Raw genomic sequence first — 21,802 nt, forward strand, 5'->3', positions numbered from 1 at the left:
TGTCGAGATTTGCATATAATAGCCTCCAGCGCAATTAGGAAATTATCGCCACGTGAAATAAGATTTTTTTTTCTGTAAAAAGAGACTGAATGAGCAGTACGAAGAACTGGACGTTTCCAGTGTGACCTTGTAGTCTACCAACTCCTCACTTGCACTGAGAGCAATTAACTTAGCAATGAGAGAGAGTTTTAGCATCATACATCATATTCTTCCCAAACACCAAAGGCCGCTAAACTAACCCCCCAGTGTCCCTGTTCAAAAACGCCATTATCCTACAGTACGTACTATGCAAATGCAGTGTTTTGTAATCATGCATACCCGAACCCATGGATTCAGTGCCCTCTTCCCCCCCGTCCGCGCTTCCTCACGCCTCGTTCTATGGTTTTCGCTAGAGTAGCAGAACTGCTACTGCTACCAGACTCAAGTCGGAGCTCAAGTGAGCTTCTGCTTGATGAAGAAGGCGCGCAAGTGCGATAGCTGCCACGCGCAAGTCACACCCAGAATAACGAGTTGAATCATGGTCCAGCGCACGACGCGAGAGTTGGTGTGTTCAGACTGGTCGCGGAATTCCGCTTCACGTTCCTGTATGCGCGTACACGTGTTAGTTGTCATGTCGTCTCATAGCATGCATGCTGTCCCATGGACAGCAGCCGTAGATTGTCGGTCAACAAACGTACCCGCTGAAACACCTGCTCTCTCCTGATATCCTGCAACCGCGAGTTCAAGTCCTTGACCTTCTCCACCAACGTCTCCACCTTGTCCTTGTCCGCGCTCTGGATGCGACTCGTCTCGCCAATCGCCATGTCCAGCGTAAAACGAACGGTGCCGTGTACACCGCTGCTCAGCCAGCCCCCGCCGCTGGGCACATTCTGCGGCGTCACGCAGATGCGGTGCTGGCCGCCGTCTGCGGCGCTGAAGGTGAACTTGCCCTTTGCGGAGCCACGCTGGGCGACGATGCGGTGGTTGTTGTCAAAGGTTTCTTCCACCGTGACGAAGACGTTGTCGCTGGCTTTGGTCTGGTAGGTTTTGGTTGCGTCGTCCCAGGCTTCGGCGTGGTAGTGGCCTTGGAGCGCGGGTCATGTTAGCCCTTGGACACCCCTTCCACATGTTCCTTGAATATCCTGCCCGAGAAATGGATAAGAGAGGAAAGGAAAAGGTGCTTGCTTACCAACTACCAATGTGTCCTTGGGCAATTCCTCGTAGAAGCACTTTTGGACCGGGCCATCCATGAAGAAGTGCAAGGCATGGGCGGGCACGGCCAGCGCAGCGGCAAGCAGTACAGTGGGTTTCCACATTTTTGTTGATGGAGATGCTCCGCCGGGGGGAAATAGCCGTATCGCGGAGTCTGAGTAGGAGGGGAGCGAATTGCTGGAGGTTTCACTTGAAAGCTGGAGGTCGCGGTTGGTTGCGAACATTTGGGAAACTCCAGGTGTCGTTCCCAAAGCGGTTAGGCGCTGTTTGGTGCATGCTCTCCTTCTTTGGCGCGTTCGTATCTTGCAGCATTTGCATCTTTCCTGTTCACTTTGTCATCTTTTGTCGTCTGTGGCCGGACTACGGTCAGGTAATTTCAAAATGATGGAATCACCTGTAGATCTATCATAGAAAGAGATATCGAGTCGCTCCAACATGTCGTACACCCCAACTCATCCTCACCTTTGGGACATTGCTACTACCGTCCATGGCAAAGTATGGATATAGCATCTCCAAAAGAAACCACAAGCTTCCGTTTCGTTTCGTCTCCTATCGTCTACGGCCAGATCTACGGCCAGAAGCACCTCCTCACAAGCTGACCCCGCATGTTGCCAGGAACACGACGACTTTGCCTAGGTAAATAAGTTGCGAGTCGACCAAAGTTAGCCGGCATCACTTTCACTCGCATCTCTGTTCCATCTTCTCCTCTTCCAAAATACACACCACTCATCTCCATGATCAACTACTTTTCATGCCATACCTTCGCATCCGCATCAAACCCCTCTCCTCATCATCTTCCATCCCTACTCAACCTCATTAAAGAAAAATGACCCTCTTCACCCCAACCCCCTCCTCCCTCCTCACCCTCCAATCCACCCCCAAAACCATCCTCATCACCGGCTCCTCCTCAGGAATCGGCCTCGCAACCGCCCGCCTCCTCTCCACCCTCAACCCAGCCCACAACCTCATCCTCCTAGACCTGCACCCCCCACCCCCAACCTTCACCCACCCGGCAACCCACACCCTCTTCCACCCCTGCAACGTCACCTCCTGGCCCTCTCAACGCGCCGCCTTTGCCGCCGGCTTCGAGAAATTCTCAAGAATAGACTACGTCTTTGTCAACGCCGGCATCGCCGAACACGGCGACCCTTTCTTCTCCGACACCCTCGACCCAGAGGACGGCCTCCTCGCCCAACCAGACAAACGCGTACTCGCAATCGACCTCGACGCCGCCGTCGACACCACCAAACTCGCCATCCACTACCTGCGGAAAAACAGGACCCAGGTCGCCGACGACGACGACGACGCAGACGCAGGCGCCATTGTACTCACAGCCAGTCTAGCAGGCTACCTCGCCAGCGCCGGCGCACCCCTCTATTCCGCCGCAAAACACGGCATCGTGGGCCTGATGCGCGCACTCAAGCAAGAATGCGCAAAGCTCAAGATTGCCATTAGCCTCGTCGCCCCCGGCATCACCGTCACACCGATTCTAACAGCCAGCCGGCGCAGTCCCACGGCCACGGCCACGGCGACGACGACGCCAGACGCGTATGCAAGAGACATGGCGAGCGCGGGCGTGCCGATCAACAAGGCCGAGGATGTTGCACTGGCTGTGTGTTGGCTGTTTGAGCAAGGGGGGGCGGGTAACGGGGCGGGCATCTTTGTGCAGGGTGGGCGGTTTGCGGATTTGGAGCGTGGGTTGGCGCGGAGTAGGGAGGCGTGGATGGGGAGGGAGATGTTGGCGTTGTTTCGGGGTGGGAGGGGGGCTCCGTTGTTTGAGCGGTTGGGTGAGGGGGGGAAGGCGAAGATGTGAGGGTGGAGGTGTGGAAAGGGGGGGTGGTGTGGGATGGTGATGGTGGTTGCGACGACACTGTCTGTTTTTATCTTTTCTATACTCCCATCACCAACTCTCCCCATGCATTCTCCATGCACTCCACACGCACTCCCCCATCGTAAAACCCAAAGAATGCATACAGCCCAGTCCAGCCCAATCCACTCCAATCCAGCAACACCCCCCCAAAACAACAAAATACACACCACATCACCAAAAAAGCCCATGCAAAAACGACCATGTATTCTCAACACAACACTAAAAATAACATGAATCTCCCCCCCAAAAAGCCATGCAACATACACAACCCTCCCCAACAAAGCCAACCCCATCCCTACCCTACCCTACGCATGCATGCCAGAAAATGATTCCCCTGACCGGATTCGACTCGGCTCGACCAAGATAACCCCCAAAACATGTCAACCCCCCCACCCATATCCCTATCCCTATCCATAGTATCCAGTACAAGACCGACAAACCCGCAACCCGCAACCCGGACCGCAAAACGCCAACGCTATGCATCAACAGCAAGAACCCCCTTCTTCCCTCCACCCCCCACACCAGAAAGAAAAGCCCAGGCTCAAGTTCCAAAGCTGAAAGAAAAACCACAAGCCACAAGCCACACACCCCATCTACTTCCTCGCCTTCTTACCCACCACATCCTCCCCACTCCCCGCACTAAACACACTCGCACTCCTCTTATGTCCTACCGCCGCCGCCGCCGCCATCGTAGTACTAGCCCCCTGACTAGTCGCCCTAGATTGCTGTTTACTACTCTCATCCTCGCCCTCGGCATCAACATCGCCATCGCCATCACCCTCGTCATCCTCGTCATCCTCGTCTTCATTTTGGCCGTTGAAGCCCCCGCCATCTTCTTCTTCTTCTTCATCATCGTCATCGGCCTCTGCGTCTCCGTCCTCGTCGTTTTCCGATTTCGCATCCGCGTCCTCGTAGTCTTTGTTCACGTCGTCTTCGTCGTCTTCGGCTTCGCCGTCGGCGTCGGCGTCGGCGCCAGGTGTGGAGCCGACTTCTTGCTTTGTTTTTGTGCTGTTGTCGCTGCTGCTGCCACCTCCGCCACCACTGCCACTGCCACCGTTGCCACCGTTACCATGGCCACTGGCAGCACGACGTTCCTTCATGGCCAAGAGGACTCTACATTCGCCTTCTTCCTTTTCGCGGACTTTGCGTACATCGAGTAACTTGCTGACTTTGCTGACTAGACCTTCAAACACGTCGGCCACTCTGCTCGTGGGTATACTGATGACCTCGCTGACACCAAGGGTAGCCAGCATAGCGGCGATTTTCTGGGTTTGCACATTCGACTTTGCTTGACGCATTTTGAGCAGCTTGTCCGAACCAAAGGTGACGCCAGAGGTGAGACGTTCGTGGGTAGAGACGTTGAACCGATGTTCTTGGTGTGGTGAGAGATGCTTGACCGGAGTTTGGGCAGTAGAGGCCGTGTGTGTGTTGTGCCATGCTGGTCCTTCGGTTGGCCGCACTGAGTTGCTGTTGTGCGGAGCCGGGCGTGTGTACCATGTCGTTTGCACTGAGACTGAGACGACCGGGTCCTGTACCGGTGGCACCGGACGCGCGTTTCTTGCTGCGATCCTGCTGGAAGAGTTGTTGGAAGAGTGCTTGCAAGGCTTGAGATGAGGTAAAGGATTGCAGGCCTGCGGAGACTGATGGATTGGGTGTGGGTGCTTCAAGACGGGCGCGCAGCTCTTCGCGCTCTGCGTCGAGGCGGTTGGCGGCCATGTTGATGCGTTGGAGTTCTGTGAGGAGGAATTCTTCTTCCTTGACTTCGTCCATGGTGCGATTGATCAGCGCAGTCGCAAGCATTTTTCGGTTCCGTTCCATGACGGGATCGAATTTTGTCAGCATTTCGTAGGTGCTGTATTGGTCGGCGTCCATGCTGACTTCGGGGATGCGTAGTTTCATGAGCTTTGCGGAGATTTCGTAAAACCGGGCCTTGAGGTCTTCTACCGACCGCTTCTTCGAAGGCGGAAATGGCATTGTGGCCAGCGCTTGGGCTTCTTCCGAGTTGGAGCTGTCGAATGCCACGCGATTTCTTGATGGCTCGTACTCGTAACGATCCCATATGACAGCCCATCGATAGGAGTAGTCTTGCACGACTTCGAACAGGTAGTCGGTCTCTTCGCGACTCCAGTCGTCGCTCCGTAGATGCGCATCGTATTCCTCGTCTGTAAAGGTGGGCATGTCCACCTTGATGTCGTACTTGACGTATTCTGTACACGATTCGACGTAACCATCTGATGTCTCTGGGTCTTGCATGGGCGCGTCTTCGCTCTCCTGGACGGGCGGTGCAGTGGTCGGTTTGCGCCGCCAGTGCTTGAGGACAAGGCCATCGTGGCGGGCTGGGTTGGTAAAGGGTTGTTGGATCCTGGAGATTGGATTAGCCGTGGCTCACTCAAGAGGGTGATGATGGCCATGTGTGAGGGTGAGGGAAAGGGAGATGATAGAATGATAGTATACCATTTCTTCGCCGGCCCCGTACTCTGCCTCTTCGCCCGATACGCCTTCTTCTCCTCGTAGACGGCCACCGGAGGCGGCCGTTCGCCATACAGCGCAGCAACTTCGCGCGCAACGCCCTCTGGTCGAATCAGAGTCAGTCTCGCCCGTTTGACCATTTCCCAGGGATAGACGTAAGAGTTGCCAAACGTACGGATTTTCCTGCTGCCTCCTCCCCCAGCAGGCTTGCCACCAGGTCGCTTCAGCGCGGCCGGAGCGGCGGCCATCGCTGAAGCACCAGAGGCTGCCTTGGGCGCATCACCGCCCGCCGGCAGCCCCAGCATGTCGCGCACATCGCGTCCCGACGCCATCGCAACTGTCGCAACGGTCGGGTCCGACGGATGAGGCAGGCTCGACAGGAAGGGAGAGAGAGAGAGAGTGTGTGTGTGTGGGCTCTGGGCTACTCTGGTGCTGGCTGGCTACTGGTGCTGGCGATGCAAGGCTTTTTGGAGGCTTGTCTTTTTTTTTTCTTTCTCTTCTCTGACCACCGTGGCTTGCGCGGGCCACCAGGGACACAAACAACAGCAGCAGCAGACAGCACTGAGCACTGAGCACTGAGCAGACCAACAGTTGTTGAGATGGCCGCCAATTCGCACAGAGACCCTTGTGGCGGGACTTCGATCACGTGTCGTCGCCCAACCTTGCGCCGGTCAGCACTCTGCACGCCAGAATCACAACCACCAAAGCAACAAACGACGACGACGACGACGACGACGACGACGAGGGAATTCATGGGTCGTGTGTACGTACCTAGCCGGTTTATGCAATGAGCCAGGCCCCCAGTTTATTTGTGCAAAAAGAAAGAAGAGCGGTGGGCGTCGTCAATAGTGTCTGTCGCAGAGGGAGCAACTGCGAAACCTAACATGTCAAGGTCATAGCTCCCTCTGATAGCGTGGCTTGCGTCGTGGACTTGTTGACCTAGAACGTTTGCGGCCAGGCTGGGCTTGGGCGGATCATCACGGGTTGCATCAAGGCAAGGTATGTAAAAGTACCCAAGGCAAGGCAAGGCATGACACGGCAAGGCACTACTACTTGGGGGGTTCGTCTACGCTTTCAACTGCCGTCTACACTACATTACCCTCCAGGCTCGGGCTACCTACATCCCCACAACCTCGCCCTTCGCCCTGGTACCGTCGCATGACTGGCAGTTCCCGCAAACCCCCCGTTTCGCTACCAAAACAACTCTCTCCTCTACACGCTATGTTTTTATCGTTGCCCATGCCGCGAAAAAAAGATGGAAAAGTACTAATATGAGATGCTACAACTGCGAAATCTCTCCAAGCGCGCACTACGCCAAAGACGCCAGATTAAAACCACTCCCACCAGAATTTGCCAGCTGCTGCCGTAGACTCGCAACGCGGGAGCACAGAGTGGGAGAAAAGGATGGATGATGTCGAGGGGTGGGATGGGGGGAGGAAGGGAGTGAGTCCAAGCTTGGCTGGAGGTGCTTCGGTCGGTCCGTGGTCGTAAATGGAAACCCAACATACCCGTAGAAGGAGATTTTCGAGCCCGTCTATCATTCATTACAATATACCTATACAGGAAACGAACGTGACCGAGGAAAAGCTGTCGCTCAAAGGACGGACTCCAGGATGCAACGCAAAAGGAACTGAACTGGTGAATCAGGCGGCCATTACTATTTTCCGCCGCCGCAGCAGAGAATGTTCGATAGTTTTTGCATGAAGCTCGGCTTCTCGGGCTCCTGTCGTCTCTGCTGAGGCGCATTGGGGCTCGCGCCTGTATTCACCCGATTTGCTGCCAGGTTCGGTTGGCTGTGTTGGAACTGGGCCTGGGTAGAGGCTCCTTCTGGCGGTGCAAGTTCTCCCATGCTCTTCCTCTTGACCTGTGAATCGCGGTTCATATTGTCCCGTGGACTGCGTCCGGGCTGGGCGCGAGTCGCTCCGGGCTTGGGTAGTGGCTCGTTGAGACGGTGGTGGTCGATGGGGAGGTGAGTCTTTTGTTGCCTGTGTTGTCCGCCTTGGAGGTTCACAGCCATGGAGGAGTTCTGGTTGGCATTCGAGTGGTGCATCGCCTGGACGGCTGATGGATGGCTCTTGAGAACCTCCCATCCCTTTCCGTTGTTCAGTTTCATCCAGTCGTATTCACCGTCCTCGACCTCTCCCGTGCTCTTGAGCGCCTGCGTGAAAAGCTCACGTAGGTAGTCATAGTCGGGGGTATCTTCGAAACCGAGATTGCGAACATAGCTCAGGTATTTGTTAAACTCCTCTGCATAATGATTAGTAAAGGTAGAGGGACGGCTTGTACGCGATGCACATACCTGGGAAGCCATCGCACAAGTCCTTGATGGGAGTAGTCTGCTTCTTCTCGCCAATCTTCTCGTACTTTTGCTTGTTTGTCGCAGCCTTGAGGCCTTGCCATGGAAGGCCACCGCGCAAAAAGTACATGAAGACGTGACCCAAAGCCTCCAAGTCGTCACGTCGCGACTGCTCGCGGCCAAGATGAGTGTTGATACTCATATATCTGGCAGTTCCCGACAGGGACTTGCGTTCTCTGTACGGGATGTGCTGCTTCGTCTTGGGGTCGCGGTACTGCTTGGCCATACCGAAATCGACCACGTGAATGACATTGGCGCTCTTGGATCCAGGGCGTCCAATGAGGAAATTGTCGGGCTTGATGTCGCGGTAGATGAGGTTCTTCTCGTGGATGGTCTGCACTCGAGACAACTAGAATTCATGTGAGTAGGTGATGGCGTGACCCCTGTAGAGACGACGTACCATCTGCTTGGCTACCATGACAACCGTCTTGATCGAGAACTTGCGGTTGCAGTGGTCGAACAGGTCCTCGAGACTGGGCCCGAGGAGGTCGATGACCAGAATGTTGTGCAGGCCTTCTTGGCCAAAGTAATAGACATTAGGGATCCCGGCTGCAGAAAGTTAGCGACGATGCTTGTCATACTGATACGCGTTTGTTTGTGGACGGTGTATAAGAAAAGGTCGGTGAAGTCTGGTCAGGCGACCGACGATCAGACTAGTGGCTGCATGCAACGACGACAGCAGACCGACACAGCGCAGTGCAAGACTCGGTGACGGTGTGACGGCCATGGATACGGCAGACGGCGCATGTGCAATCTAGGGCGACCGATGATGGGATATGGGACCAAGCATGGTCTCGACCGACATCAGGGTCCAGGCCATGGATGTAGTAAAGGGGGCAACGAGAAGAGTAGACTTACGGCAGCCCACGAGGATCTTGTAGGTGCGATATTCATCGCGCAATTGCGGGGCGTCGCTCTTGCGCGGCTCAAACTTGATCGCGACCTGCTGCTGGTTGAGCAGGTTGGTGCCCTCGAAGATGACGCCGAAGCTGCCCTCGCCAATCTTCTTGCCGACGCGGTAGTGCACGCCCACGACGTTCGACGATGTGCTGCCACTAGCCATGATAGGCGACGATGGTGGACGGCCTGGTAGTACTGCGGAGGATGCTGTCTGCGGGAAGGAGGAGGGGGAGAGAGGACGGGTGGATCGTGGTCGTGGTGGTCGTGGATGTTGAGCAGACGCGAAACAGAAGAGGCGTAACCGTAGCCGGCACGTCGGTTGGGGGGGCTATGTCAGGCCGAGGGCAGAGGCTCAGCGCTCCCTGGGGGGGGGGGAGGGCAAAGTGGGCACTTGGGGGCGACACGGAGGCTGCAGCGGGCAGCGGGCAACGTGCAAATGCCTGGCGGGGGAGGAGAGTGCCAAAAAGGCAGCAGACGGTCGCGAGAAGAATGGGGGTCGGGGGGGGGGGGGGGGAGGGTGTGCAGAAGAGAGAGATCGACTCGAGGCGTGGGAAATGGGAGAAGGGGAAAGGCGGCTGGGATGGGCCTCTTTGCTCGACTTGGCGGACCGCTCGACTTGGCGACTCCGACCTCCTACCTACCATTCACTTGCCTGCATGCAGGAGGCTATTTGCGCCAGGCTGCTTACAGACATGTGCATGAATAGGCCAGAGTATCTGTGCTGCACTTGAAGCCATGCACCCCCCCCCCCGCTCTGCTCGCCGTCAATCATGGTGCTGTGTGTGAGTGTATAGTATGGTATGGTATGTAGAAAGTATGACAGTATGTTGTAGTATGTCTGTGTGTATGGCACATCAATCATCTACCTGGCCAGCCTACCATGATTGTATCTGGCGTGGCGACACTGCAAGAAGACTGGTGAATCAGCCGTTCTCTGCGCCAGCCCAGCATCGTGCTATATCCCACCCACCCATCTCATCTACTCCATCTACACTGTACAATGTCTATTGTGTGTGTTTGTGTGTGTGTGTGGGCTCTGTTGTGCAACTCGCGACGAACAAACAAAACAGCGCAGCGCAGCGGGCGGCCAGTCCCCACAAGCGTGACCAAGTCTTCGTTGTACCTGCAGCGCCTGCCACGCCGAAACGAGCCTCTCCTCCGACCGACCACCCTCTTGTCTCGGAAATTCGCGCCAGCAAACACGCGCGGCACACGACCAGCGAAAGCAGTACGACTCGCAGCCCATCCCATAAACCACCGCCGTCGTCGTCGTCGTTGCCGTCGTCACTCATCGCTTTCCTGCATGAACTGGTCGTCGCACCTGAAGACTGTCACTAGCTGTGCACTTCAGGTACCGTCCTACCCAGCCTCCATCACCCACTCCCTCCCTCACCGCTGCTGTCACCGCAATTGCCTGCCTGCTTGACACATTCAAGATACCCATACACGATACACACCACATGTCCATACACAGCACAGCCCACACCAAGAGGCAGCCCTGTGTGGATTCTGCCCTTGGCCTCGCCCCATGCATCCTTTCGTTTCCCTCGTCGCAATCCAGTGGCTCATCGCCCGTAAATAACCTCGCTCCCCTTCCAACCCACCAGCGCCTAGAGTACAACACAAGAAAGTACAAAAGCCCGTAGAACCCCAGCCAGAAACAGAAATCAGACCAGCCCAGACCAGACCCCAACCGGCCCCACCACCCCACCCACGCTCCAACCCCCTTCCGTCCCGAGCCCAGCCCAAACGAAATGACACAAAAAACATTTCAGGCACATTGTACAAAATGCAACGGGTAGGTGGTGTTATGCATCATCCATGCATTGACATGTGTACTGTTATGTCGTGCGTTGATTAGATTTCATGTTTTGTTTGGAATGGATGGATGGATGGATGGATGAGGAAGGGGGGGGGGGGGGGGACAGGACAGGGGACAAGGGGGATTGGAAACAACAGTACCAATGCACAACCTCGCCCAAACCCCCACGATTGACTTTCTCTCTCCTCTCATTCTGCATTTCACGCACACAACGCCCAACCATGTATTCTCATTCCCCTTCCCAATCAAATCTCACGCAGCGTGTTTACACTTTTCACTCTAGCAGGTAACCCCCCAGAAAACAGTATACTTCTTGTGGACCATGTCAATCTGGGAATCATGCATGACACGATAGATCATGGACACCTACATGCACAGACATGACCTTGATCACAGCCGTAAATCCGACACAACCGTCTCTCTTGCCCATGTGCACTCTAGACCCGATGGATGGGAGTTTTGTTTCTTGCCATCATAGCCAGCCTGCCAGACTGCCTAGGGGGTACCAGCTGCAAGAAGAAACTGTTCAAGTCCAAGGGGCGGCCCTTTTCCTTCTCTTCTCTTCTCCTCTCCTCTCTTCTTTCTTCCTTTGCTATTCTGCTCGACGAGGATTCAAAGCGAGCAAGAAGGAAAAAAAGGATACCATGAAAAGATCGTCTGGAAAAGAAACAAGAAGCAGGAATAAAAAGGAAAGAAGTGGAAAATCGCTGCAGCACCGCTAATGCGCATACCGCAGACCATGCTTGGTAGGCAGACAAACACACATGCAACGCCGTTGCCCAATGCTATTATGTATCCCCCCTCCCGCCCCAATTGCCGCCTTACTAGCCCCATCCCAAGTAAGATACACACTTCATCCCCACCCACTCATCAATTTCCCAATCCATCAAAACTCCCAAATCCCGTCTTCTCTCAAGCAAAAAAGAAACAGAAAAGAAAGATGAAATAAACCACAAGTTCCCTTGACCACTACATCCTCACGAATACTGCATCTCCACATCCTCCTGTCCCTGATCCGCAATACTCTGCATATCGCTATCAAGCACAATGGGTCCTGGCGCCGGCGGTGCAGGCTCCGCTTCGGCAACAGTCTCGTTGAGCACGCTCTGAGCAGCCACCCCGTTGGCCAGCTCGTTCGACGGGCGCGGCTTGCGGACTGGCAGGATACTGTCCTGAAACGTCTTTTGGCCGGCTCGGCACGCGGCCGTGAACCACTGTGCAAGGCGGTGCTTGTCCAGATGCTCACGCATCAAGTCGTCGTCGAGGAGGTTGTCCTTGATGATGGGGTTGCGAATGTCCTCGTTGGCAAAGCGGACGCAGAGCTCGCCGTGCGTGGCACCCGCACCCAAAAGTTCCTCGAGCTTCTTGGGCCAGGCAACCTTGGCGAACGGGTCTTCGTCTGGGTAATGGTTAGCTAGATTCCGACTCTCGATGCGGCATACCAAACTCACGAATCATCTTGGTGAGACCCTGAAACGTCCACCCTACCGCCGTGTGCCGGAGGAAGTCGTGTAGTGTCGCGTCTGAAACGTTCTTCGTATTGTTGATGGCGACCCAGTCGTCCTTGAGGCAGAGACGCTTCCAGACGAGCTTGAGTAGACCGTCGCGGGTCGTCCGGTGGATGTTGTGCCAGCTGATGACGAGCACCCTCAAGGCAAACAAAAATTCATTGCCCTGCAGCGGCAAAACGCCTTCTTCACTGTCATCCGTATTCATCAGCGTCAAAATGTCAATCATGAGTGCTGGATCAATCACGCGGTGATGAACAAGATTGTCGAAACCTTCCTTGAGGATCGCTTGATGTGCCGGCCGGTCCTTGAGGCGACCCTGCCCAAACTCGGTCATGAGCAGGTCAACAGCAAAATCCTTGTCAGCAGCCCCTTCAATAACGTGGGCCAAGCTATCGTAGACTTGGTCTTGAATCTTCGTAAACTCGAGCTGTTGCTTGATGCTCTGGAACTGGTTTTCACGCATCTTCTCCGCCTTGTTCTTGGGGGGGGGCGTAGTCGTCTTGAACTTCTCGCCCTCCTTCTTTTCATCTTTGCAAAGCATTGCAAGCTTCGCAATCGAGAGCTCCACACGCTGACACCATGCATTCGTCTCCTGCTTTGTGCTAGCCTCGTAGAGAGACGCCGCGGCAGCTTCGTAATTCTTCTCGGTTGCCACTTCGTGGATCCATGCAATTCTGGCACGCGATGCATCTGCACGCAGGAACTTTGTGAGCGCGGGTTGGTTGAGGTACTCCCTCATAAACAGCTGCGCAGCTTGGTTCTCTTTGATGTATTTGGAGTAGAATGCCCTAGCCCATTCATCACCATAGGTCTGGAAGTACCGAGTGATGCGATCCTTGATTCGGCCTAGCTTGATGGTGCTCTCGGCTTGCTCCATCTTACTTCGTGTGTTGGCCTTTTCATTCTCCAGCCAGTTCGACTCTTCCCAGACAAGGTCGACGAGGGTGTCCATGTCATGGTATTGCTCGGCAAGTGACATGCCTTCGGTCGCCAACCCAATCTCCATGAGACCGAGAATGTGATTTGGTCGCACGTTCTTGTTCCATTCGGACCTAACGTTACGCCCTGTTTCCCTCGTCTTCTCGTCGTTTTGAGCCAGCGCCCATTGAAACCGCTCGATATGAGTTTGGCAGCCGAGCTTGACTAGCTTAGGATTGTCGTTGCCAATCTTTTGCGCCAGACTCTCCTGATGACCTTCCTCGAAGTTTTCAACTGCCAGGTTACGCCCAACATCGATCAGACTGCGAATCGAGCTGACAATGTTGTGAGACGATGTCCAGAACTGGGGCAGTAGATCGTAGCCATGGTTGGGTTTAAGAACGCCATCTTCAAGGCAGTCTGGATCGAGGCCATAGAGTTCCAGGTTAGCTGCTCGGAACCTGAAGGCTTCGCTCAACGTTTCGTATATTACGTCATTTCCTTCGCTGACTCTCTGCATGATGGATCGCGGCTCCTTGACTCCATCCTTCATGTAGAACGTGCGCAAGTAAAACCAAGCCCAGGGAAGAAGGATACCCAGGGATTCAACATCCCTCAGGAAGAATTGCCTAATCGCGTCTGTTTCGCCAATCTCCGGGTTGATAGCAGTCTTGTAGCGCTCGTTGAGCGCTCTCACAATGTCCCCCATCAGAATGGGCTCTGGAAAGGCGTCGGGGTTTTTTTGCTGTTCTCCAAGTTTCTTCTGATACCAGGTCCACAACGCATGTGTGGCAGCAAGCTTCTCGGCGTGCCAGAGAAGTCGCCACTTCGTCTGGGTGGATAGAGGTGTATAATCGGACTGTAATTGAGATGCCAATGTCTTTAGTGCAGAGGCTCGCTTGCGGAACTGATCATCCATGGACGATGTGACCTTGTCAAGGTATTCGTAAGAGGACTTCAAAATCTCAGAACTAATGTATACTGCAGCTTTCGCCGTCTCCTCTTCGGAGAACGAAAAGCGTGATTTAACGGAGAAATCGAGGATGTTACCTGGGACTGTGCTGAAGAAAGTGGCCTGTTCGAGCTTGCTGCGCGCCGTAACCTTCATTCTCTCCGTTTCTTCCTCGTTCGTCGTGGGTGGTTGCGCACTGATTTGTAAAAGCCCGAATCCTTGGACGAATATTAGAGCAGCCGCTCGTGGATCTTTTCGTGTTGGCTGCTCCAGTGCGGTCCCTGAAAGAACGATAGACATGTCGTCACGGAAGTATATACTGTCCTGAAATGGGAGGCTGACACTGCCCGAATCAGCGAGCAGTTGCGCCTCGGGACTTTCTTCTGGCTGGACGAGGGAGGCCACAAAGATGGCCCCGGGAAACTCAACGTATGCGGTGTGTCCAGGCTGTGGCAGAAGCAGGGTCCCTTTTGGCTCCTTTGGTAATGTAGTTTGGTTGAAGTTGCGGACCGGTATGACCCTGTTGATTGTTGCGCTAGCCTTGCCCAGATCAATCTCGAGGAGCGAGTAGTTCAGGGACTCTCTTCCAGACAAAGCTACCAAGACTAGAAGACTGGTAACATCTCGGCTCTGCTGCTTTTCCATGATGGCGAAATCTAGTACACGGACGTCTTGCTGACCGCGCGTCTCCACTGCTACGTCTGCTTGGACTGCAGCTAGAATATCAGCCTGTACGTCAATATCTCGCTGGTGGTTATGTTGTCCGGACCAACTCAAATCCCACGTCTGAAAAAGTCCATTCCGCGTCGCCGAAATGACCTCCATGTGACCTTTCGAGCTGGATGGACGGGCCTTGACTGAAGCGATTGCTTTGCGGACCGGGGCTCCAAGCAGGCCTTTGAAGCTGAAGAAGCTACCATTAGAATGGTTGAGTGCGCTCATAATAGTCGTCGTGATGTGCGGTCGTCCCTGCGCATCGCGGAGAGTCAAGTGTGCGAGCCTGCCGCTGCTAAAGATGAGTACATAGCCTGCATGCTCCGCTTCCACCAATGCCGTGATACTTTCGCCAGAGTATAGCTTCGCGGATCCCTCTACGCCCTGCCTGCGCTGTGGATACATGCTCCGGGTGTCTGCGCTGTCAATGTTCTCCCAGAAGCTGATCCTGCCCGAGGAAGGTGCGAGTGCAACAATGCCATAGTCGTTTGTAGGACCATTTCGAACAATCGCCCCGAGTGGCAACGGGTCCGACGCCTTGAGGCCGAAACGAAGAGGTAGTGCGACGACTTTGGTGGGATCGTTGATGGCGTTGTAGTCCCATACAATGGCACGCTCGTGCGTGAGGGCAAGTGCAAGCCCAGCAGAGGAGAGAGCTGTCCCATGGAACGGAGCTAGAGAGTGAGGTCAGCAGACACGCATCTGACTTGGGTGTTGTTGTAACGTACTGTGCAGGCGGAGGAGCGGATTTGGGAACGCTGGCAGCTTCTTGACACTGTAATTTGCATTCTTGGTCTAACATTCGACCCTGGTTAGCATGTTGCGACTCAGACAAACTCAGTGAATGAATGACGCACCAAGTATAAAGCATGATCTTCTTTGGCGGCGCGCTTCGGGGGTGCCTGCTTCTCGCGGACGGGCATGTCGACGAGCACGACCGAGTTCTCCACACTCTGCACCGCATGGCCATTCATCAAATCATGGCTCTTTCCATTCATGTGCATCTCTTCCGGGTCCTGGAACGTCTCGTCGTTGAGTTTGCTTCGTTTGCGACGATGTTGCTGCTGTTGCCCGTCCGAGTTCTTGCGCGGCCGGCGTCGCGGGTTGCGCAGCGAACTGCGTGCGCTCTGGACAGAGGCCTCCGGTGAGAACATGATGGGAGATGGGCGTGAGCTGACGCGATAGAGTCGCGCCCGTAATCTTTCGCTCAGCGCTGCGTTGTTACGGACAGGCAACTTAACGTTAAGAATGCGTCTGTTTTCGTAGCTTACAGTATGACAGGGATATGCTGTCGCCAAGGCGCGCCGAGGACAATAGCGCGTCAATCAGCCGTAGGTTTCACCCTTACTGCTTCAGACAACCTGCATTCACGAACGAGGCAGCTGTCTGAATCTGCGGGACAGGGCGAGTTTCTAGCATTCACGAGACAGCCTGCGGCGATGAGGTGGCTCAAGTCAGACACCAACAGCTACATAGCGTAGCTCATTTCATGTATGTGTCTACAATGGAAGGCAAGGCCTCAGTGACCAGCTATCATGGCAACTCCTCTTCCTTTGCTCTGATTCCCCACAGATATGGCAGGAGTGTCCCCACAGGGACGACGATTACCTGCACTTACTGGGTGTTGCATGGAGCATGGAGCATTAAATCACTGTCAAGATGGAGCTGTGACGACATCAAAGTTTGTTCATTATTCATATCATTACAGATCCATATGCCCTGGATGGAGCGCCGCCATCCAAAGGTCCTGGGGCCCTGAACTCCATTCCAGAGTGTCAAGGTCGTCAGTTGAGAAAGGGAGAAACATAATACAAACGAGATTGTAGAGCTCAAGACCATGGAAACCTCACACCGACGATAGCTTCCCACAAAGTGACGAGCCAGTCGAGTTGCAGCCTTGCCAAAGACATTCCATGTCATCGATGCTCACTTCCTCCCGAAGCTGCCTTGTTGTGCGTAGCTCCAAGGCTTACAACTTCTTGTCATGGTCCTCCTCCTCGACACTCTTGTCGGTGGAGGTGGTGCTCTGCTTCTCAAGCTCCTCGCCCATGGGGCCATGAAGTTCTTCTTCAAAGACGGGCTCTGTCTCGATAGTCTCGAACTTGGTCTTGAAGTCCTTTGTGTTATGAGTGGACGAGTTGCTTCGGCGGCGTTCATTGGCCATGTTGGGCCTGATGTCTTCGAGTTCATCACCGGCGGCACCCCTGGCGAATACTGTCAGTGTGGCTTTCACTACATGCTGGATTGGAACTGTGCTGCTTTGACAGAGACGGGCGAAAGCTGCCACGTATTTGTTCAACGGAAGGTGAATGATGCATGCCATCGATTGGTGCTTCAACTTACCAATTGCCCTTTCCACTGCCACCCTTCTTGGTCTTGGTTGGGTCGGTGTCAGCATGGCCGGACTTTGCAAAGTAACGAGGAAGCCTCGCTTCACGCTCAGCAGTGCCTTCAGCAATGCCGGCGTGGTCACGGTCAGTAAACTTGTGAGAGCGAGTCACTATCCAGCATCAGCCTATGACTCATGTCAAACTGCTGAAGATTACGTGAGGCATTGAGATGGAGAGGGTTGTGGCATGCTCATGCAAGAAAACATGGTGACTACACTACAGCGATGGAGACAATGGGGGGGGTCAATACAATACGTACTGTTTGATGCTGTTTGATGATTGAGATTGATTGAGATCTGAGTGAGATGGGGTCAGAGTCAGATTTGGGCGAAGCTGAGTTGAAGTAGTCAGAGACGGAGAGGATGCGAGCAGGCACAGGAAGCTTTGGTGGGTCAGTACATGGTCTCGTGATGGAGCTTGGACCACCATGGCGTCGTCGTGCGTGAAAGCAGCGTGACGGGCGTAGGGTGCAGCGTACCTTGCAGAAACGGCTTTGGAGGGAGGTTGAGTCTCAGTGCAGTATGTCGTGCCTCTTCGATTGTGTCAGAAATGCAAATGAAGGGAGTCTGGAAGTGGGAGTGTTTATGGGGGGGGACAAAGGGGAAGGGTGATCCGAGCACGCGACAAGTAGTAGAGTTGCAAAGGCGGGGAAGTTGCGTCAACTTCCCCTCCATTCGCATGGCAACGATCGGCTATTTGGAAGGCAAACAAGGATCTCTGGAAGTTTCGGCAGCGTCTTGGGAAGATTCCAGCGCATCTTGTTGTCTGCTGTAGATACGGTACATTGAGCGCGCTGGACCGCCAGATGGGTGTTGGCGTTGTTGTCAATTGTGCTGTGTATCCTTTCCATCGGAGGAGGATGGAATGGAACAACGTCATCGGTACCTGCATGAAGGCCTTACCTATCGAGCTACCCAGCGTTGGTACAGGGGGAGACGACCATGGATCGAGTCAGTATTCTTGGCTCAGCGTTACGGTGCGGTGTACTGTCGACTTCTTTCTCGCTCATGACGGTGAGGGGCAACAGGTGTCGTATTACTGTGGCAACATACGGCAGCAGTCCACAGTCCACAGTCCACAGTCCACAGTCCACAGTCCACAGTCCACAGTCCACAGTCATCTCCCGACAGCGCGAGTTGGGTCCATGAGGTGCAAGTCGAGTTACCGGGTACAATGTAGCTAGCTTTCTGGAAGTGAAGTGAGCTCGGCCAGAAACCTGGGGTAAGCAAACACGCTACTGGGCACTCACTCGGTGTCACCTGACCGTCACGCCGACACTCCCACCGATACCTACGCTCTACCAGAATTGCACCATCCTCATGCTCTACTCTACTATGTAACTCTAGTAGTAAACCATAGACCACAAGTAGGGAGACACCTCCGGTCGGTGCTGCACTAACCAGTCTGACACTCCCCCGACGAATCACGGCAGACGGGCGTAATCACCCCACCAAACACGCCTTCTCCGAGGCCGGCTGACGCTGACTGCTTTTGTACGGTACCGGTACAAGTTGCGCGACCGCGTCTCGGGCTGATTGCTCAGCGATAGCAAGACACAACTCCCAACAAGAAATACTACCGTCACAGTGCAGATACATACCGCCTCTTCTTGAACCTACATTGTTCCACTCACAACACCCTCTTTTCTGTGACGACCTCGACCTTTGGATTCCTGCCAGCGCCAAAATCCTCGCTCTCACACAAACACCGGCTCATTTCGCCCATACTTCGCCGTACCCCGCCATGGCCCACACACTCCTTGTTGCACCCGCCAGCGTCGCTGCGCACCCCGAACAGTTGGACAAGGTTCTTGAAAACTACAATCGCAATGCAACAGAACTTCAGATGCTTGACCGCATCGCAGCCGGCCTTGTCAATCTCCCCGCCGCCACCTACGACGTCATCCTTGTCCTCACCGACGCCGACGGTACCACACGTGAGGCGCACAAACTTCTGACTAGGGATGTCATGAACAGAATCTTTGGCGCCCTGAAGGTCGGCGGCCTTCTGAAGAGTCAGGCTGGCGCCTTTGAAGGTTCGGAGAGGACCGAGGCCATTCTCGCCGGCCTCACCGAGACGGCAGACGGCATGGTGAAGCCAGAGCAAGCAGAGAGCGTGTCCATACCCCTCAAATTTGGCAAGAACAAGTCTGCAAATGGAACCAATGGAACAAATCAGACGAATGGCGTCAACGGCACAGCTAATGTAGCCGCCTCAGTCCCCCTAAACCTCAATGGCAAACGCGGCAATCCCGAGCCTGCTAAGCCCTTGGGCGTCGGCTTCGTCGACTTCAGCGATGACCTCGACGACCCCATCATCACAGGCGAGGACGACGACCTAATTGACGAAGACGACCTCATCACAGAAGAAGACATGGCACGACCAGTCCTCCAACGTACGTCACTTCCTCCCCCACCCCCGCCACCCCCACAATCAATTCACTAACAGTCCCCTTCACAGCACCAGAGTGCCGCCCCAAAGCCGGCAAGCGCCGACGCGCCTGCAAAGACTGCACCTGCGGCATGAAGGAGAGACTCGAGGCCGAAGACGCCGCGAAACGCGCAGAGGCCGACAAGGCGCTCAACAGCCTGAAACTGGACGAAGACGACCTCGCAGAAGTCGACTTTACAGTCCAGGGCAAGGTCGGCAGCTGTGGAAACTGCGCACTTGGTGATGCTTTTCGCTGTGACGGCTGCCCGTACATTGGTCTACCGGCTTTTAAACCCGGAGAGGAGGTCAGGTTGCTGAATAATGATATCCAGTTGTAGATGAGGGGCGAGGGGGCGAGGTTTCTTTGAGTGCAAGATGAGATGATTCGCATTGCATGGTTGGCGTTTTGGTTGGGCAGGACTGAAGAGATTCAGGGACTTGTGCGATGGGGGGGTTTTTTTTTGGAATAGAGATTCGGGTGTCTGCTTGGCCTTGGTCTGAGTATACTGGGCGTACTAGGAATGGGCTAGACTGTCGACGTTGCCAATTGCGATGCAGAATGAGTAAGGGTCTATGATTGTATTATACATGTGGATTGATTACCAACCTACATGTATGAAATTCGAAATTGCAGGCTACTACTATTCGCTCTAAGCTACGCAACGCAGGGCGAGAAGGGGGGGCACTCGTGCCAACTTGCCAACCCTGACTCCAGCGCATTGTCCAAGAGTAAAATCGAAAACCGGGTTAACCATCGAAATCACCTCTCACTGGAATTCTCATCTTCATTCTCCATTGTCGTACAACAATCCCATCCATCCTTTTCCAGAGCCCACTCTTGCAATTCACCGACTCACACTCTCCCTCCAAATATCCAATTCATATAAAAACCTTCTCCTCCTTCCCCCGACCCTCCCAATACCCGCCACCAACCCATCTCCCACTTTTCCCCAAAACAGTCCTTATACTACCCCAAGTCTTCCTCCCAGCCTCCTGCTCCCTACCCTTGTCCTTGTCCTGCTCCAGCTGCATCTCCTGCAAGCCCTCGCTCTTCTCCCTCGCTCTCGCATTTCCCTCTAAACCCGCAACCGCATCCCCATTCGTATTCGCACTTGCTCCGTCTGTCCTCCCACCCACACCCTTCGTCTTCTCATCCCCGACCGTCTGTCCGGGGAAAAATCCCAACCCGCCACTCGTCCGACTACTCACAGTCTCGCGCCTCGCGCTCTTGGGCGGGGGTGGCGGCGTAGGCGTAGGGTCCGGGCTCACAGGCATGGACAAGGGCGTGGGTGGCTGCGAGGAGAGGTGTAGGGAAGCGAGACGGGATTGACGCGCGGTGGGACTGAGGGTGCCGTTACGGGAGCGAAAGGCAATGGAGCTGCTGTCTAGGTGTTCGATTGTTGGTTCTTCGTCTGCGCCGTAAAAGGTCAGGTTGCCGGAGAGGTCGCGGGTCATGAGGGTGGGTTTGGTGTTCGTGGTGCCCGTCTTTCTGTTGTTGCTGTTGATTGCTTTGTTGTTGGCGTGGGGAGTGTTGGGGCTAGTGCTGGTAGTGACGGGTAAGGCGGTGGTGGCGGTTGTAGTGGTGGTGGGAGCTGGGGTGAGGGGATTGTTGGTGATGAGGCTAGCTCGAGGTTTTGTACAAGGTGTAGTGTCGAGCACGGAAGTGTCGAAGAAGGGGTAGGCGGAGGATTGGGAGCGAGAATGACTACGTCGTTTTTTCGTGTCTTTCTTGGCATAGGCGGCTGGGCCACCAGAGTGCCGGGATTGGGTGCGTGAATGGATGGATTTGCGCGAGTGTCGTTCCTTGTTCGAGTCCTGGCGGATCATGGGTTTTTGGCTAATCCACTTGGACTTTCTGGCTTCGGTCGTGCGAGAGTTGCGAGCGGCCATCGTTTTGGGTCGTTCTGGAGATGAAAGCACTGTGGATTTTCCATTTGCTTCACTTCTTACAGGCGTGCTACGATGACCCAGATTGTAAGATGAAGATGCGTTCTCCTTGCCGCCATGCTCATGGGCAGTTGATAGGTGGAAGTAAGGTGTAGGATCACGTTCGCTTGTACGCTTGAGCTCCCTCTTGCTATCGCGCTTACTTTCACGTTTGCTCTTCTTCTCGGCTTTGCTGTTCCTCTTGTTGTTACGCTTCGTGTCAACCCTGTCAAGATTCAGTGGCGGTAGGGTGTATTGGCTTTGCGTGACTGTTTTGCGCCGCTCAGCCTCTTCAATGTCGTGCTCCTCGGCAGAATACACACTGTCGCTCATCTCAGCATCCTCAAAGACCT

The 21,802-nt window shown here is 54.6% G+C and overlaps 8 protein-coding genes across 8 annotated transcripts; 2 read left to right on the forward strand and 6 right to left on the reverse strand.

Moving 5' to 3' along the window:
• Positions 1-432: 432 nt before the first annotated feature.
• On the reverse strand, positions 433-1,415 carry IAQ61_000039 (uncharacterized protein; the record flags this gene model as incomplete). Its single annotated transcript, XM_003835136.2, has 3 exons — positions 433-582; positions 678-1,063; positions 1,169-1,415. 3 exons carry the CDS (start codon positions 1,413-1,415, stop codon positions 433-435), a joined length of 783 nt encoding a protein of 260 aa, XP_003835184.2.
• A 602-nt stretch (positions 1,416-2,017) lies between these two features.
• On the forward strand, positions 2,018-3,004 carry IAQ61_000040 (uncharacterized protein; the record flags this gene model as incomplete). Its single annotated transcript, XM_003835137.1, has 1 exon — positions 2,018-3,004. One exon carries the CDS (start codon positions 2,018-2,020, stop codon positions 3,002-3,004), a length of 987 nt encoding a protein of 328 aa, XP_003835185.1.
• A 650-nt stretch (positions 3,005-3,654) lies between these two features.
• IAQ61_000041 (uncharacterized protein) lies at positions 3,655-6,112 on the reverse strand (the record flags this gene model as incomplete). Its single annotated transcript, XM_066094504.1, has 3 exons — positions 5,516-6,112; positions 4,597-5,423; positions 3,655-4,520 (listed from the first exon to the last, which is right to left on the reverse strand). Exons 1-3 carry the CDS (start codon positions 5,860-5,862, stop codon positions 3,655-3,657), a joined length of 2,040 nt encoding a protein of 679 aa, XP_065955357.1. The 5' UTR covers positions 5,863-6,112.
• A 131-nt stretch (positions 6,113-6,243) lies between these two features.
• Positions 6,244-9,288, reverse strand: CKI1 (bifunctional choline kinase/ethanolamine kinase cki1). Its single transcript, XM_003835139.2, has 5 exons — positions 8,745-9,288; positions 8,287-8,435; positions 7,830-8,235; positions 6,570-7,777; positions 6,244-6,525 (listed from the first exon to the last, which is right to left on the reverse strand). The coding sequence occupies exons 1-4, from the start codon at positions 8,947-8,949 to the stop codon at positions 7,188-7,190; spliced, it is 1,350 nt and encodes a 449-aa protein (XP_003835187.1). The 5' UTR covers positions 8,950-9,288; the 3' UTR covers positions 6,244-6,525; positions 6,570-7,187.
• A 2,297-nt stretch (positions 9,289-11,585) lies between these two features.
• Positions 11,586-15,857, reverse strand: IAQ61_000043 (uncharacterized protein; the record flags this gene model as incomplete). Its single annotated transcript, XM_003835141.2, has 4 exons — positions 11,586-12,007; positions 12,060-15,377; positions 15,432-15,498; positions 15,561-15,857. The coding sequence occupies 4 exons, from the start codon at positions 15,855-15,857 to the stop codon at positions 11,586-11,588; spliced, it is 4,104 nt and encodes a 1,367-aa protein (XP_003835189.2).
• Positions 15,858-16,672: 815 nt separating this feature from the next.
• IAQ61_000044 (uncharacterized protein) lies at positions 16,673-18,102 on the reverse strand (the record flags this gene model as incomplete). The annotated part of the gene is made up of 6 exons (XM_066094505.1): positions 16,673-16,907; positions 17,047-17,203; positions 17,353-17,389; positions 17,449-17,475; positions 17,572-17,584; positions 18,008-18,102. The coding sequence occupies 6 exons, from the start codon at positions 18,100-18,102 to the stop codon at positions 16,673-16,675; spliced, it is 564 nt and encodes a 187-aa protein (XP_065955358.1).
• Positions 18,103-18,836: 734 nt separating this feature from the next.
• DRE2 (electron carrier) lies at positions 18,837-19,861 on the forward strand (the record flags this gene model as incomplete). Its single annotated transcript, XM_003835143.1, has 2 exons — positions 18,837-19,488; positions 19,554-19,861. The coding sequence occupies 2 exons, from the start codon at positions 18,837-18,839 to the stop codon at positions 19,859-19,861; spliced, it is 960 nt and encodes a 319-aa protein (XP_003835191.1).
• Positions 19,862-20,402: 541 nt separating this feature from the next.
• On the reverse strand, positions 20,403-21,782 carry IAQ61_000046 (uncharacterized protein; the record flags this gene model as incomplete). Its single annotated transcript, XM_003835144.2, has 1 exon — positions 20,403-21,782. One exon carries the CDS (start codon positions 21,780-21,782, stop codon positions 20,403-20,405), a length of 1,380 nt encoding a protein of 459 aa, XP_003835192.2.
• Between the last annotated feature and the right edge of the window lie 20 nt (positions 21,783-21,802).

This window comes from Plenodomus lingam (genome assembly GCF_022343315.1).
Source record: "Plenodomus lingam strain CAN1 chromosome Unknown contig_1, whole genome shotgun sequence".
Lineage (NCBI taxonomy): Eukaryota > Fungi > Ascomycota > Dothideomycetes > Pleosporales > Leptosphaeriaceae > Plenodomus > Plenodomus lingam.